Source organism: Nannobrachium achirus (assembly GCF_963921795.1).
Source record: "Nannobrachium achirus genome assembly, chromosome: 3".
Lineage (NCBI taxonomy): Eukaryota > Metazoa > Chordata > Actinopteri > Myctophiformes > Myctophidae > Nannobrachium > Nannobrachium achirus.
In genome coordinates this window covers 46,911,381-46,929,224 of record NC_137812.1, presented here as the reverse complement: position 1 = coordinate 46,929,224, position 17,844 = coordinate 46,911,381, and the positions used below count along the sequence as shown (strand labels likewise).

Sequence of the window (17,844 nt, the reverse complement as noted above, 5' to 3'; positions counted from 1 at the left end):
TATTACACCGCAAACACCTTGGCCTGGCGCCTCTTTCACAATTCTTTCCCCACGCCGATTTTATTGGACAGTTTGTCAGCCTTGATCTTTGCAGGTTTTTATTTTTTTCATCCCAATTTTATTTTTCCCACCTCTGTCTTTGCTTGTCTAACATCATGCAGTATTAGTTGCAGCGTTTGTTTTTGACTCAGCAACACAAACACCAGTGAACCACTGGTGCACTTGTAGTTGGGGTATTTTTTTGCAATCGGCGTGAATTTATGATGAGAGAGCAAAATGGTAACTACCATGTTTTTCTTTTTCCTATTTACACCACCTGTGATTTTGTGTTGACTGTTGGTCATTTAGTGTGTTTGCGCAGAATTTTTCATACATTTTGGATGACATGTTTTATGCAGTATTTATATTACACCATTTTTTGGCAGTGTTTAAAAAATATGTTTGGCATGAGATATTTTGCGAAAAAGTCAATATGTATTTTACTGTAGAGTTGTGTGTTTACAATATATATATATATATATATATATATATATATATATATATAGCCATTTAACCCCTTGTAAAAATATAATAATCTGGTAATCTTCCCTTCTTCTGGAATTATGGCATTTTAATACTTTATTTTCAGATATTATGACTAAACTGAAGCGACTTTATTTACAAATAACATGTTTGTTTGTATTATTTTGGCGATGTATTCAGATATAATCACATAAATTTCATTTGAAAAAGAAAATGAAAAAAGAAAATCTATCAGATAATTTATTGTGTTTTTCAACTGTCAGTATTGTGTTTTATGAAGTGTGTTGTGTGGGATGAGCCTGCGCTAGGCTGCGAGTGCAGCATTTCTCTCCCTCTCTCTCTCTCTATCTCTCTCTCTCTCTGTCTGTGTCTCTCTATCTCTCTCTCGACGCCTCTCGCTCATTCTCTCCCTCTGCTCCCACAGAGCAGGCGCCGCTCCTCCATGCTGCGCGCCGGTGCTAACTGCCTCTCCTCTCTCTTCCCCTCCTCACCCCCGCTCCCTCTCTCCCCCTCCTTCTCTCCCCCGTTCTCGCCCTCCCTCTCTTCCGCCTCCTCCTGCTACCCCCCCCACTCCTCCTCCTCCGCCCTCCCCCTCTCCTCCGCCTCCCTCGTCCAGGATGAATTCCACCCCTTCATCGAGGCCCTGCTGCCCCACGTGCGCGCCTTCGCCTACACCTGGTTCAACCTGCAGGCCCGCAAGCGCAAGTACTTCAAGAAGCACGAGAAGCGCATGTCCAAGGAGGAAGAGCGCGCGGTGAAGGACGAGCTGCTGGGCGAGAAGCCCGAGATCAAGCAGAAGTGGGCGTCGCGCCTGCTGGCCAAGCTCCGCAAGGACATCCGGCCCGAGTTCCGCGAGGACTTTGTGCTCAGCATCACGGGGAAGAAGGCCCCCTGCTGCGTGCTGTCCAACCCCGACCAGAAGGGCAAGATCCGCCGCATCGACTGCCTGCGCCAGGCCGACAAGGTGTGGCGGCTGGACCTGGTGATGGTCATCCTGTTCAAGGGCAGCCCCCTGGAGAGCACGGACGGCGAGCGGCTGGTCAAGTCGCCCCAGTGCTCCAACCACGGCCTGTGTGTCCAGCCGCACCACATCGGAGTGGCCGTCAAAGAGCTGGACCTGTACCTGGCCTACTTCGTCCACTCGCCAGGTACGCACACGCGCACGCACGCACACACACACAAAGGCACACATGCGTACGCACACACGCGCACACACACACACACACACACACACACACACACACACACACACACACACACATTGTGTACAAATGGATGAATTAATTAGGATTGTACTGTGTAGATTCACACACATAACGGTATATATCATACATGAACATCATCATCACATTATACCACGTACTTGGTATTATTATGCAGAACACATCTATGATCTACTGTATGATCTAGTCCAAAGGACTGATACAAACACATAAAAACAAACACTCACAATGCGGTAGACAAATACGCTGAACTATGGTTTAAAACGTTAGACAATTTTTTTCTTCTTTGGATATATCCATAATTCAGTAAATATTTATTTTATTTTTCTTGACACAGCCCTGTTAAGAGTCCAGCTAAGATTAATATATCATACGACGGAATGTGGATTTACAACCGTTTAATAATTCCAACCAAATGCTAAAGACATTTGTTCAGCAGGCCCTTGGAAATATGTGTTCACAGTGAGGCATTTTCTTTGCGAGTGCTGTATATGCGAGTGCATTTTGTGTTTATGGGAGAGGGATTGCGTGCCTGTGTGTGAGAATGTATGTTTACGAGACAGTGTACTGCTGCTATCAAACAGTGTGTTTTCAGTGTTTCGTGTGCATCAGTGGTTGGGTCTGTTTATGAGGTTGTATTCTGTGTGTGTACTCTGTATGTCACTCAGAACGCCTGTTGTAGCCAAGGATCGTCAGTTGGCCGGAGCCCAGTGTGTGTGTGTGCGTGTGCGTGTGAGTTTCCTGCACTAAAGCTATAGGCTGCACCTGTGTTCTTTGATTGTCTTAACACACACACACACACACACACACACACACACACACGCACACACGCACGCACGCACACACACATTTACAGAAACATCATATTAAAGCCTGTATCACAGCCTTGGTCATACACAAAATAACATTCAGTGTGGGGGGAAGAAAAACCCTAGATATTATTTGTAGACACAGTTTTGCACACAGATTTAATCACCATCGCGTACAACACACCCACACACAGCCAATATCCACAGCCACGCATATTCAGCCAAAGACTATTATAGATTCAGTTTGATACGGCCAAACATTGTTGTATCTCAGCCACCGTCGTGGATACACACTGATATGGCCAAAACAACACTGTAGGCCGTCATGTGCATAGTGTACACGCATAGCCAAAGGAATGGCTCAGTTGTAGCTTTTCCACTCATAGCCAGAAACACTCATAGTCATACACACACACACACACACGCGTGCGCATCACAGCCAAAAGTAACCTCCAATACTACTTTTACTGGCCACATAACGCATACAAACACATATGCATGACCTAATATTATCTCAGCTGGAAGTTTCTGGAAATATCAAATACTGACTCACCCCCAGTCAGATCCACACATAATAACACATTACACACACTCCGCTAGTTGCTGCCCAAATACACACACACGCCGCTGTGTAGGTGAAACTCCTTCCGCGCGAAAGAAAATGATTGCAACCAAATGCTATCGCAGCCCTGTGTGTCTCTCCCTCTCCCTCTCACACGCATGCATGCATGCACTCATGCACGCACGCACACACAAATGTGCGCACACACACCAGCGTTGTCCCGGCCAAACACCTCAAGCTGCCCCGACCGAACCCTGGCAGCAGCTCTAAATAGCCAAAGAGCAGACTTCCAAGCTCACAACGCGCTCGCGCTGCGACGCGTTGTGAGCTTGGAGGTCGGCTATTTGGCTCACTGTGCTGGCCTGTGTGTGGCTCTGATAAACCATGGGGCGGTGGGCAGCACTGCCATCCATGGGGGAAATCTGTGTTACTGTTGTCTACCTCCCACTAATTTCATTCTGCACAAAATTATTACTCATCATTTATTTGTGTTATTTAATTTGAGTGATTAACCTAATGCACCATTGCGATTGTTATACTGTAAAATAAATTGTCAGACGCTTTGTTAATTAGAACTATAATTCATTGTGTAAATTGTGGCTTAGCGAATGGCATTAGAGTAGCAATTCAATTTGGGGATTTTACAATATTTCGCAGCAATCACTTTTATTTTGTAGGGCTTTTTTTTTTTTGGTCAGTTGCCAATTAATTATCAGCTATAATGTGTGACATGTTTTTTAAACGGATATAGTTATTTCTTGAAAGTATAGTCTTATTTGACTATGTTCAATTTGCAGGCGGTTCATGTAATTAATTATAGCAATTTAAATAATAATATATGGAAGTTTGCTGGCTTACAGTTGGCAGATACTGTTACTGGGGGAAAAACATTGGAGATAATTTACCAATAAGTAAATAATTAATCAGACAAAACTGCTCCTTGAATTGTCTTGTGTATTGCATTGTTCACTGAAGATTTAATAATCCATTTCTATATGGTTATGAATGTGTGTGATATTAGGACTATATGGTTGTTTAGTGGTGAGTGCATAATATTTCTTTACACAGTAAAATCCTGAGTGTCAATTTAACCCTGAGAATGTAAAAATGGACAGGTCCACACAGGTCCACTGTTCATATGGAGAAATACATATGGAGGAAAAAAATAAATGTATTAAATTATATAAAAGTATTCTAAAGTAACAATACTATTTTACACAGCTGTAAAATTCTCAAGGTTAATTCAACTCTGAGAGTATACAAACGGACCAGTGAGGGTCCATTTGGTTATATTTGTACACTCTCAGTTCAATTAACACTCGGGATTTTACAGCGCACACGCGATTGCGTCTGTGATGTGTTTATTTCACCATAGAGTCCAACGCGACTGTTTACAGTGTGGATGTTTGTTTTGTCGCTTTCCGCTGCAGCCGCCCGTCGCTACAGTACTTAACGGTTTACAACGCATGCTATTTCTCCACTGCTCGGGGGGGGGGGGGGGGGGGCTGAGTCTGTGGCAGTGCCCATTCATAACGTGAGCTCACTGCAGTGGCCTGCTCTCTCTTATCTTATCTGGCTTATCCAGTGTGCCCTGGCACATTTATCTGCCTCCAAAGGACCTCGGCTCAGTTGAGCTCCTGGTGGGAGGGAGCGGGAGAGAGAGGGAGAGAGGGAGAGGGAGAGGGAGAGGGAGGGAGAGGGAGAGAAAGGGAGGAGAGAGAGAGAGAGAGAGAGAGAGGGCAAGCCCCCCTGTCTGCCAATCTGCCCTAGGGCCCACCATGCTGCCACCGAGCTCATATAGGCCTATTTTTACTTGCCATAGTGTGACAGTTTAAGGTGTGTGTGTGCGCGTGACTGCGTGTGTGCGTGTGCATATACTGTACAAACCTCTAGGCTTGTGTGATCCAGCCTTGTGTAATGTATGTCTGCCGCGGCGGTGTGTGTGTGCCTGTGGCTTTGCCAACGTTGTGCACCGAATGACGAGATGTGTGTGTGTGTGTGTGTGTGTGTGTGTGTGTGTGTGTGTGTGTGTGTGTGTGTGTGTGTGTGTGTGTGTGTGTGTGTGTGTGTGTGTGTGTGTGTGTGTGTGTGTGTGCTCGCTCATTGCTTGTTTGTTTTGCATTCTTTTTTGTTCCTTGTCGATCTTAAGCATTTCCGTCTCTTTGATCTCTACCACACTCTTGTTTTGTGGCCTTTAGACGTCACCCTCATTGTTGCTCTCATAGAGGTAAAGCTTCCCCCTGAACGCCTTTGTTTATCTTATCTATGAGAGAAAGAGAGAGAGAGAGAGAGAGAGAGAGAGAGAGAGAGAGAGAGTATAAAGGAGAAGAGGCTATAATAGTGATTGTTCTGTTTGGCAGAGCCACAGCCCCACTGGTGTGGGAAGAAGACGTCTTGTGTTTTGTTTACGGCAGAGTGGCGAAAGCTGCCACGGGGAATCTCTGGGCTCGCTGTCATGCTTTCTCAGGCTGTCCTAGCTGCCCGCCAGCCAGCCAGCAATTTAGCCAGCCAGCAACTGAGTCAGTCAGTCAGTCAGTCAGTCAGACGGCCTGCCAGCCAGCCAGCCAGCCCTCTGAGAAGCTCCCCTTGTAGAGCATAGCACACCACAGCCGTAACAGAACAAACTGCATTACGCACACACGTTTAGTCCTCAGTGTTCATCCAACTCGGGAGTGAAAATTGTTTTGTTTGTTTGTCTTTTTCAGTCCATTTTACAGAAGTGTAAAATGTTTTGTGGCAATTATTATACTCTCCCTCAGATTTAACCACTTAAACTTTTATTGAACGGAATTCCCCAGGAGTCTGTACTTGGTCCCCAAATGATTTCCCCTATGCACCGAAATAGCAGATCTCCAAGCTCTGTTCACCGATTCTTGAACGAATGTTTGAAAATAGGCGAGGGTTCGAGTGGTTAAACGAACAGACACGGAGGGCTTTACTGGGCACCAGCACCATAATGCACACCACCTTCTCCCTCCACGGCTAAGCACCTCAGATAGAGAAGAACAAACGAGACAGATCAACGTTGAACAATGTGATTTGCACGCTAGGAGAGTACAGAGAAGGGGAACCTCAAGAAGGAGTGTGGCACAGCAGGCGAGGGTTGTTATGCTATGGTACAATGAGTAGAATGTTGTTTTTGTGCAAGATTGGAGGGGGTGACTGACTGACTGACTGACTGACTGAATGACTGACTGACTGGCTGGCTGACTGACTGGTGTTATTATGGAGATAGTGGTCTCTTGGCCCGGATTAAAGGTCTGCCAGCACACACCACAGACTGGCAAGGTCACTTTGGAATGATCGCTGTGACATGACGATTTGGTTTTCTAGTGCTATATAACCATGTTTGAATCCTTGTTTTGTCATTGAAACATTGTTCCCTTTTTGAGACCAACTATTGTATAAGGGATCTCGTCAAATAGCCTACATCAGGGGTTCTCAAACCTTTTTTAGGCTGTGATCCTCAAAATAAACATAATTTGAACTGGGGACCCCCAACCTGACAAGCACTTGGAATTGTAGGTATTACATTTAATTACATGCTCACAACGCCTCGCACTGCGAGGCGTTGTGAGCATGTAGATCGGCTGTTTTCACAATGTTCGCCTCTTGCTTACTTAATATTTGACAGTTTGGTCAGTTGGGTATTAAAAAGTCTTTAAAGTCCTTAAATTGTCACTTTACAAATGTGCAGACATCCTGTATACACTTATAATGTATGTTGGTTTGTTTACCGTTGAGTGAGAAAGATAAATTTCATTAAGCTAATCATCTGGGGACCCCACAAAATAATTTGGGGACCCAACTTTGGGTCCCGACCCCCAAGTTTGAGAACCACTGGCCTACATCTTGCTTGATTTCCAAGCTTTCTGCCATTTTAGCTTAGCCACAATTTGGGCGCTAGTGTCCCTGGTCTTGGCATGTCATATTAGGCGAGAATGTTGTTGGCGTAGAGGGAAAAAAAAGGGGGGGTCAAGCATAGACCCCTGGAGGAACCCAGTCAAGGAAGAATATAGGTTTGAAGTGGTTAAACTCAGCACATTGCTGATTTATTCAAGGTTGGAAAAAATACGATACAGGGGGGGGAATCATCATTGGCCAGTCCAAAGTTAGCCCAGTGCACACTTAGCATTAGTCATATTTTGGACATTATTTCCCATGGGTTTTATTTTTGATTTCTCTCCTCAGTTTCTTTCATAACGCTATAAGTATGATTATAAAAAGATGTTTCAAATGTGTTTCCAATCCAAAGCGCAGCACAGGAAATTTGCAGTCACTCTTGAGGGAGGTGTGAAATGTGCTCCCCGAGCCATTTCTGTCGTGACCCCTTCAGACACAGAGACGTATGTGTGCTCGATCCCATCTCCTCGCTGCCTCGCCGTAGCGCGGGAGTCAGGAGTTGTTGGACGCCATTGTGAGAAAGGGCCGGTGAGAAATCCAGGCCAACTCGGACCGGCCCACTGACCACAGGAAGGATTCACAAATAAAAAACAGCTTGCACTCATCATCATCGAGGAAAACTCCCTGATTTTTATGATTTATGAGAGAGCGGGAAAGGCAGGGATCTGGGAGAGAGAGAGAGAGAACGAGAGAAAGAGAAAGGAAAAGCGATCCTGACAGTGAAAGCTGACATGATGAATGGTTCTGGATGCATTAAAAAGTTGACGGAATCCGTTTGATGAATTCACCAGGTCCTTGCTTCTCCATGCCCTGTTATTTTTTTCCTGTGAAAAAAGATCTGTTGTTAATTACTTCCTGCATCTCCCCGTTAGCTCCCATGACATCACAAGAGTTGAAGTGTGTGTGCGTGTGTGTGTGTGTGTGTGTGTGTGTGCGCGCGTGTGTGTGTATGTGTGCGTGTGCATGTGCGTGCACATGTGCTTGTGCGTGTGCGCTCGCACGCATCTGTGTACTGTAGCTTCAGTGTGACCCCGAACAGTGAAGTAAGCGTTGCTGTGTTGTCGTTACTGGGTTTTGATTAAACGAGAGCTTGACACAGGCAGACAGTGAGTGTGTCTCTCCCACTCCCGTCGGTCAAGCCTGTGGCTTTTGTTTTGTATATTGTGGGAACAGGGCCCATGGTGGCTAAGAAAAGCCCTCTGCATGCAGAGAGAGAGGGAGAGCGAGAGAGAGGGAGAGCGAGAGAGAGGGAGGGAGCAGTTTTGGCATCGAGAGTTGTCCACCGACGGTTTGTGTTTAGCAAGGGCATCCTTGTTGTGTTGCATGGTGATGAGTATACCTTCCATCCGGCGATAACGATGCTCTGACGTATCCACGCAGAGGATAGCATGGCACTTTTACGTGGCTAAATAGAGCATGCAGAGGGTGAATATACAGATACACAAGAGACACCACTTATTAGACGTATCAGGCATAATATGAGCCATTGGCGGCGGGAACAAAAAAAAGCAAAAAGTCTGTTTATTTGGAGCGCGAAAGCGTATTCCAAGCCAGCCAAAGCCCTGTTGTGAGCTGCAGTCTCTTAAAACGCATGCATGCAGACGCGTGTAGAAAACACACTCACAAGCGCTAACATGCACTCTTGCATATACCAAACACACATGCACCAGGCTAACATTGGGATTTGACAGAAATAGACTATTCCAAAAAGGCAGGGTCTCCCTTTATCTCATGAGACCATAGCCTCCAGAGTGAATATACAAAATAATAAAATAATTAGGAATGAAAGTTGCTCTGTTAAAATGACTGACGAAAACACAGAAAGGCACAGCTGCTTTGATTTTTATATGACCGCCATAAGCCAGGGTTTCTTTGAATCGGGACTGATTTGGGAGAGAGAGGGCGGCCTAAAACCCCAGAACATTTCTGCATGATCTACCCCCCGACTGTGCCCTTTTGTTTGGGGGGGTTTACTTTGCAGTATTGTATAGTAAACAGATTATTCCAGTGAAATCAGGAGTCTGTAGTCATGGCGAAACAGACAGACGAAGCAGTTTGTACAGTTTGGCTGCTCCCTCAAGTTCTTTTCTCTTATCCCCCTATTTCTTTGTAATTACTTCTTCAGTCAGTCTTTTCCTGTCTCTCCTCAGAAGACCTTAGACTTTAAATGAGATGGGGAATTGGTTTGGGGAGGGGGCAGGCGGTGTATACCGCTTCTTGGATTGGTTTTGAAAAGCAGGACACTGCTAAGCCGTTAAGAAATTGACGCGGACATTTTTTGGCACCGTATTCTCAGAAATTTCACAACAGAAGAGCGGAGTCTTATTTCAGCGTTTTAAAATAAGTGCCGCACATGTTTTCTCCATTCACCGTTGGTGCATGCTTTTAGCATTGCATGTTATTCTACTCAAACACAAAACTGCATATTTTGAATTATATCTTTTTTTGTAAGGTTATTCATATTTTCCTCCAACTGGAATTTGCATACTTGTACGTCAGATAAAGCTTTCATGTCGGTTTAGCTTATTCCAGCTTGTTCATATTTAGCTGAAAATGAAAATGGATTTGTAAAGTTTCTACTAATGTACAGGTCTGTCCACAAAAATTGACGATCTGCAGGCTTACAATGTGTTGCATTGCGTTGTGAGCTTGTGGATCTGGTATTTTCTAATGTTTTGGAACATTGCGGAAATCTTTGGAAAAGGTTCTTCTGTAGCCTACTGACATGCCCAAAGCAGGGATGCCAGGGTTAATGTGGTTAAACTGGCAGTTTGAACCCGTAGCAAATGTTTCATTCTGGCTAAGGGGAGAAAAGGGGTTTTTTGTTCTGTGCCGCCGTGCCCAGCCTAATACCTACTGTTGAGATTTAATTACACATTTAAACACATTAATGATTGTTAAATAAAAATGGGCGTAGGCTAAGCTAAGCACACAGTGATAAAACTTGCATTCTTGTAGTTGAGCTGAGTGTGCTCTTTTCGCTTTTTTATTTGGAAAAATAACGAGTGAGAGCGAGAAACGAGAAAAAGAAAAAAAAAGGGGGGGGGGGGGGAGCGTAAGGAGAAGGAGAAGGGAAGAGAAGAAAGGGGTAATTGAGAGGAGAGAGAGTCAGAACCAGCGAGGGGGTGGTATTGTCTGTATTAATACTGTGTCTTCCCAGCGCCTCGCCTCTTTTCAGGCTTTTGTAGCGGCGCCAACCATGAAATGCGCCTGTCCCCGAAAACCATATACCCGCTCTGGAGGGTTCCCCCGACCTCAGAGGGAGAAGTGCGGAGCGCCGTTGGTCAGCGCTAGCAAAACTAGCTACAGTAGCTATAGCGGCTCCATGGGCCAGGCCAGCCAGTAACCAGGGAGAAGCCAGGGAACATGGCTTATTCACTGGGCTGCACTCACAGCAAGACCCTGGCATCTGCTGCCTCGTCTGGCAATTAATGCTATTCACTATACCACAGAATGCTGCTCCTGTTAGGAGGAGAGTTGTGATGCTGGCTTTTAACCACATTAACCCTACTGGCGTCCCTATTTTGGGATTTTTCTTTTCTTTTCTTTTCTTTTTAGATTTTCAGAAATTGCTAAGTATAACAAACAAAGTATATAGAGCTAAGTACACTGTCTTTATTATTCTTTTGTGTGTGTGTGTGTGTGTGTGTGTGTGTGTGCGTGTGCGTGTGCGTGTGTGTGTGTGTGTGTGTGTGTGTGTGTGTGTGTGTGTGTGTGTGTGTGTGTGTTTAAAAAAACTAAAACAAAAGAAACATATCAAGCTAGCTCGGCCTCTGTTGCCAAATTTAGAAGAAATAAATATATATATTAAGAAACAAATTATCTTTCCACATATTTTTTGGTTTCCATTCGTGGGTTGAAGAATAAAAGGATTATTATGTAGGCGAGTTTAGCACAGCGATGATGTCTAATGGAGAAAGAAAGCCCAGAGTTCCAGCTCTGCAGTAGTTGTGTCGGCGGGTGCTTTTGGCACGATGCTATCTCCGTCTGTGAAAGATGCCAAATTTTCACACACCGCCCCTGCCAACCTACTCCTTCTGATCCTCTCTTTCTTCTCCTCTCTTTTCTTTTCTTTTCTTTCTTTCACTTGCTCCCCTTTTTCTTTTATTCCTCTTTAGGTTACAAATGAATGCCCTCCTGTAGCCTCATTAGCACCCTGGACTCCTGTTTGCGGCTACAGAAAAATGTATAATAACTCCACCGGCACAAACATTTGAGTGTTCAGTCCAGGCCGTTTTCCTCCACTTTCTGTGGACAATTATCATTTGTGAGTCTTGATTGCGGTTTGGTTCTCTTTTTGTTTAAGGCTATTGCCTTTCTTACAATGTGTTTCTCTTTCAGTCGTATGAGAAGATTGTGCATTTTGCCGGCAGCCGTTCCCATCGACGCGATTGAACTTTTCCACTGTTATTTTTGCAGTGACATCGCTGCAATGCATTTTAAGCTTGAAATCTTTTGTAATATTTTTTTTCAACCACTTAATCCCTCTAGACTTAGTAAACTGGACCTAAGTTGGTCCCGGTGCTTGGATCGCTTTTGTCCGCCTACGCCAAATCTCTTCGCCACAAAAATAGACCATCTACAAGCTGCGCGATGCGTCGCAAAACACAAAACGTTGTGAGCTTGTAGATATACTATTTTGGGCTATAAGGTTCCCTCCAGAATATGGATGGTGGTGATCAAGTGGTTTAAAGGAACAAACTGAAGCCTCGCGACTCGCGAGCGGCTCAGCCTCCTTGAAAGACAACCTTCGCGGGACGTCGTTTGGTGTTTGTTTCACCGTGAGAAGGAGAGCGGCGTACAGAAGACAGGAACGTGGGGTGGGGTTGGGTTGGGGGGGGGGGGGGGGGGGGAGTGGCGGCGAGCGAGCGTGTGAGCTAGCTGGGAAGCACAACAGAATGCAGAGAATCAAATTTGGCATGCATCTGTGTAAGCGAGTAAGCTTTCAAATCAGTTTGGACACAGATCTAGGACACTAGACGGCGAGAGAAGAAAGCGGGATGAAACGGGATAGGGAACGACATGGGATTGAGAGGGGGGGGTTGATATGTGCGTGTGTGTGTGTGTGTGTGTGTGTGTGTGTGTGTGTGTGTGTGTGTGTGTGTGTGTGTGTGTGTGTGTGTGTGTGTGTGTGTGTCTGTGTCTGTGTCTGTGTGTGTGTCTGTGTGCGTGTGCATGCGTGTGCATGCGCGTGTGTGTACTTGTGCTACTATACTTCTGCGGACCAAATATCCCCATAAGTATATTCGAATTTGAGAAACAGACATTGCGAGAACCGTTTTCCTTGTCCCCCACAAGAGAAATGGTTCAAAAAGATCTATAGAGTTATACTTATTAAAAGGTTGTGGTTAGGGTTACGACTAGGCATTTAGAGGGCAGGCTCAGAGGTTGGAGGATGGGGGAGATACGGTGGACGTATTATTAGTCTCACGCCAGTGTTGTGCACCGAAAATCGCAAGACCCACGAGCTGCACGAGCTCAGTGAAATTCAAAAAAAAGAAAAAAGGCATTCATAAAATCGCCGCCCTAAAATGTTGACATCCTCTCAAGTATAGAAATACAAACGTATGTGTGGCGTGCCGTGCCGCGCGGCGCGCGTGTGTGTTGGGCGGATGGGGGGGTGTCTTGCTGGTTAGAGTGTCCCTCAATGACGACTTGAAAAACACCATGCCGGTAAATAAATGGAGTGGCGGTATAAACAAGGACTCGGCGTTGCATCAAAGGCCTCCATTCATCCATCCATGAACAGGAGAGTCTCTTCTCTTTTCTCTGAGGAGGAGACGCAACAGAAAAGGATCCCACATCCGACGCTGACGAGAGGATGGCACATGTTTAGATAACAAGATGGTTTGGAGAGGGGATTGGCATTGGTGTGTGTGCCTGCATGTGTGTGTGTGTGCGTGTGTGTGTGTGTGTGTGTGGTGGAGGGGGGGGGGTGGGGGTTACCGAGCAGGTGGGAGGTTGTCACACACACACACACACACACTAACGAGTGTGATAAGGTGGGGGTATAGAGATAGTGTGTTTATTGTTGGCTCTTCAGTCGGTATCAATAGCATAGGTTTGAGGAGGGGGGGTTGTTTTATTTGGGGGGGAGCGGGTGTGTGGGGAGGGGGGGGGGGGGGAGTTGTGGGTTACAATGAAGTAAGTGTGTGTTTGTGTCTCTGGTGCAAAAGCGTACACGCAATATAGCGGGGCTTCTTGGCAAGAACTGTTAGCCGTCCGAGCCGTGAGTGCGTTGTGTGTGTGTGTGTGTGTGTGTGTGTGTGTGTGTGTGTTGTGTGTTAGTGTGTGTGTGTGTGTGTAGTGTGTTGTGTGTTGTGTGTGTGTGTGTGTGTGGTGTGTGAGAGTGATGTGTGCGTGTGCTGCGTGTGTAGTGTCCATATGTATGTCCTGTAGTCACATTAACGTATGTATGTATCCACAGTATGTATGTCCCGTGTGCTCATTATACGTATTAGTCTCCAGCAAAAGGATCTTCTTTCTTTTATGATAGATGTGAAACTGAGTTACTCGCTCCTCTTCCAGAGAGCCTCGTTCTGTTGGAGCGTCTGACTAGCTGAGGGTTTGGGTCTCAGGGACATCACGAGTGAACGGGCCATGCATGCAGGCGTCTTCTCCGAGACGGGGCCGACTATTTTCTGCCTCCCTGTCGTTCAAAACCCAGCGTCAGTGAGCCAGCCAAAGGGAGTGGAGTGGTGAACTAGGTGCTAATATGTAGTTCTTACGCATTTCTCGTCGTGCGGGCGGTTTAATTAAAGAGACGGATGATGGGTAAACAACAGATCAGAGTTAACGCACTTTCAACCACTTAGCAACTGCTGATTTGAAACAACAGACAACAGAGGCCAAGGCAGACTCTTTTCTTGTGACATGTTTAATTGTGTTTGTGTCTCAAATTGTGTCACACTTTCCCTGTACATGTTAATAACCTCGCAGTCTTTTGTAATCAGGCATGTTGATTAAATGCACGTCATTTACAAAGTCCTTGATGGGTAAAATACTAACTTCCTACAAAGAAACATAGCGTCGCTGTCTGGCAGAAAAATTGTAACTCCATATTTCAATGCATTTTCTTTTTTTTTTTTTTATTAGTGCCCTAATTACTTGTACAACAGTGTCATGCAAAAGTTGGAAAAATAGCCAATCTGCAAATTCACTTTGTAGAAATTGAATGAAATGTGAAAGCGAAAGTGTTGAAATTGTGTCTGCGGGTTTTATAAATATTGAACCAATGAAATGTATTAAAGCAGTAGTTCACCCCCAAAATGACCTTTTTTTCTATTGATTACTCGCACCATGGAGACTTGAGTTCAATAATACTTTTTTTGTATTTGTCGCATTCCTAAGACAAAAAATGTATTATAGTAAATTTACCCCCATTGATTCCGGATGGGGACCCATGCATTCGGGGTCCCCTTCCAGAATCAATGGAGGTTAAATTTATTGTAATCAAATTATTGTCTTAGGAATGCGACACAAACTAAAAGATATCCATGAATTCAAGTCTCCATGGCAGTGAGTAATCAATAGGAAAAAAAAAACATTTTGGGGTGAGCTAGTACTCTTTAACAAGCGTTTGTGACGAAATAGAACTACAATAAGGAACTACTTGGATTGATTCCATTTGGAGACACAGCTTCTTTTTCTTCCCATTTCTTGAAAAGTAACGGTTTTGGACCCGTTATTTATTTTCCTACAGCGACGATGGACTGATAGACGGTGGATTCATTGCGCTCAATACTCTCAATCCTGTCGGGCTGCATTGTGAACAGGCTCTTTGTGCAGGTTTATCAGCTGCATCCAGAGCACCACGCGTCTGCTCAATTTCTATGTGATCTGGCCTATTTTATAGGATTTCAATGATCTTATAGCCAACCGTCACAGTACACAGTACCTCATATGTCCATTGTTCAGTGGTGGAAAAAGTACTCATATTCCTTACTTAAAGCCATACTGTGTAAGATGCCCAACTAGTGGTCATTAGCCCTATAGCAAACCGCGGTCGCAGTCCGCGTCTTCTTCGGACGTTTTTCGTACCTTCAGACCCCCGCAGTCTGCCTCCACCTCGCTGAGATCTATCTTTTAAGGGGTCCCTTGTTCCTGTGCGTTCAGTAATCTCCAGAGATACGGACTCCTTCACCCTGCCTGGTAGGCGAAATTACCTAGAGAAGGGATGGTACAGAACGGGCGACAACAAATATGGCTGCCATAGCGACCCCACTTCAAGATGCGCTGTGATTGGCCGGCAGTTGTATAACCCTCGCTGTGATTGGCCGGTAGTGTGATGACGCAATTTTGGCGCGAGATCCGGTCCACGGCAAGGATCTCAGTTTACATACAGAGAAGGCTTTACAGGCTGAAATTCACGGCGGCGGATCTTCTAAAACTTTTGTGATTTAATAGTTAGGAGAATTTTAAGATTTGTTTTATAAAAAAAGTTACATAGTACAACTTTAAGTAAAAGTATCAATACTGCAATATAGAAATACTCCATTACAAGTAAAAGTCTGGAATACAACATTTACTTGAGTAAAAGTAGAAAAGTGCTGTTATAAAAAATTACTCAAAGTACCAAAAGTAAAAGTACAAAATGTTTGAAAATAGCAGATCTACAATCTACTACAAGCGATGCGATGCGTTGTGAGCTTGTAGATCAAATAGGCTAAAGTGGTTTATGTACAGTATGTTTTATAATATTATTATAACACTACTACACTACACTACTTACAGTAAGTAAATGTACTTAGTTTACTTTACACCAGTGCTATTGTCAAAACCGTTAGGTACTTTTCAGGATTCAAAGTAAAACAGTTGCAAAAGTAGCTGAGCAGGTTGTACATCTGCTGCTTTTGATGCTTTTGTGTGATGCCTGAGTATGATCACATACTAAGCACTAGGGCATTAAAGAATTATTGAATGCTTTAACCAGTGAAAAATAGCAGATATACAAGCTCCGTGCGAGTCGTGAAAATGTGTGCAAATCTTTGAATATATGTATTACGTTTGTAACTCACAGTTTGCTTCTGGGTGGTCTCTGGAACTAAATATTTTGAGATGGGGGGTCCGTGGCCAAATGAATATCATTTTGGGGGTCCTTCACATGAAAAGGTTTGAGAACCACTGACACAGTAGTCTCTCAAGAACAGACTAACTGAGCTCCATTTAAGTGAAAAGGACCTTTTCTTTGACGATGGCTATAGCCAGATTGGTGACATAGAAACATAGGTTTTTTAAAAAAAACTTAGAAGGATTAAAAAGACACTTATAGAAGTCGGGTCAAAATTCTAATTTTTCATGATTTTTCAAAAATATCAGATCTACAAGCTCGCAGCGCGGCACTCGGTGCTGCGCTGTGAGCTTGTATATCTGCTATTTTTCAATAGTTAAAGCATAAAATAATGATACACAACAATGTGTACCCGTTCTGAATGGATTGATTTACGAAAAACACAAAAGGTTAGAATATGGAGATAAGAGGTTTCTGTAACGATATCTGTACCTTATCGTTGCTGTCAGGCAGAAACCTTATATCTCCGTATTGCAGCTTTTTAAGTACGTTTTTTTCTTCATAATTTAATGTCCTACTTTTGTCGTACAAGAGTGTGACTGTAATATAGCGAAATTAGACGATCTACAAGCTCTCAACATTTCGCATAGCAACACTTTGTGAGCGTGTAGATCAGCTGTATTTGATATAATAAATGATTAAGTGAAAGTGCGTTAAGTGTGTGTGTGAGTTTTATAAATATTGAACCCAATGTAATAATAACTACATTGGAACCATTGGAACACATTTCTTTTTTTATACCATTTCTTGAAAATGAACTCTTTTGCACGTACAGGGTTTCTGCCAGAAGGTGAACGATATCATTTTTATAGGCCTTTATTTGACTTGCTGTGTGCCTGTATTGGCCGTGCAGGATTGATACCGGGTTGCCATAGCACCCAGTATACCCCCCCAAACCCCCCCCCCCCCCCCCCCCCCCCCACCCCCCCCCCCCCCACACACACACACACACAACCGCCCGCCCACCCCCCTCCGCCTGTTAACTCTCACGTTTATTGACCAAATTCGGCTGGCACCATGGCAACCAAGGCTCCCAGAGAACCTCGTCTGGGCCCAGTCCAAGGTGCCTCTAGGGTGGCGTTGGCTGGAGCTCGCCCCGCGCCGACGGGCTGTTGCAGGGCGCGGCATGTTGGCTGTGACGAGGGGGTCAGTCTGGCCCCGTAGTCTGTCACGGCCGTGCGGCGGTGGGGGCGCCGCCAGCCCCCGCTAACCCCTTATTAGCTAACGCAGCTAACATAAACGCTCGTATCCGCTGACATTAAGCCACCGATTCCACTGCTGCGGGCCTCGGACGAAACTGTCACCGTCGGGGCGGGAAACCTCGGATGTCCGGATTAGCGTTTACTTTTCAGGAAATAGAAGAAAGAACCTGTGTTCCTGGTGGTCCGATGTAGGTTTTATTTAGTCACACGCTCTTGTTAATGCTTTTTTATTGGTTAAATATTCATCGAAACCCATAGACAGACTTAATCACTTTCACATTCTCTTATTACGTTTTTGTTTCTTTTAAATAGCAAAAAATTGCAGCTCGACAAGCTTATAGAAGCTTCCAGATCGGCTATTTTTGCTACCTTTGCTGTGACACAGTACTATGACGAAGGACGGCATTAATTCTCACGAAAAGAACAAACATAAAAAGTTGAAATGTGGACATACAAGGTTTCTGCACCGACAACAAACGAATTGCAGAACTAGGGGGGAAGCAGGGGAAGCATTTCACCAGCGCGCATATTGATGTGGCATGGCTGTGTGCCC

At 44.7% G+C, this 17,844-nt stretch overlaps 1 protein-coding gene across 7 annotated transcripts in view; it reads left to right on the top strand.

Annotated features, from left to right (window-relative positions):
• LOC308281138 (nuclear factor 1 X-type-like) overlaps positions 1 to 17,844 on the top strand; it is a gene marked incomplete at its 5' end in the record, with an annotated part of 171,664 nt that overhangs the window by 49,763 nt on the left and 104,057 nt on the right. For 5 of the 7 annotated variants that reach the window (XM_080721235.1, XM_080721234.1, XM_080721238.1 and 2 more), the window contains one exon: positions 1,139 to 1,670. In XM_080721235.1, coding sequence (XP_080577361.1) covers positions 1,139 to 1,670 — 532 coding nt within the window. Of the gene's footprint in view, positions 1 to 964; positions 1,671 to 17,844 lie in introns of those variants that run through there. The other 2 variants (XM_080721237.1, XM_080721233.1) reach the window with 1 other exon arrangement.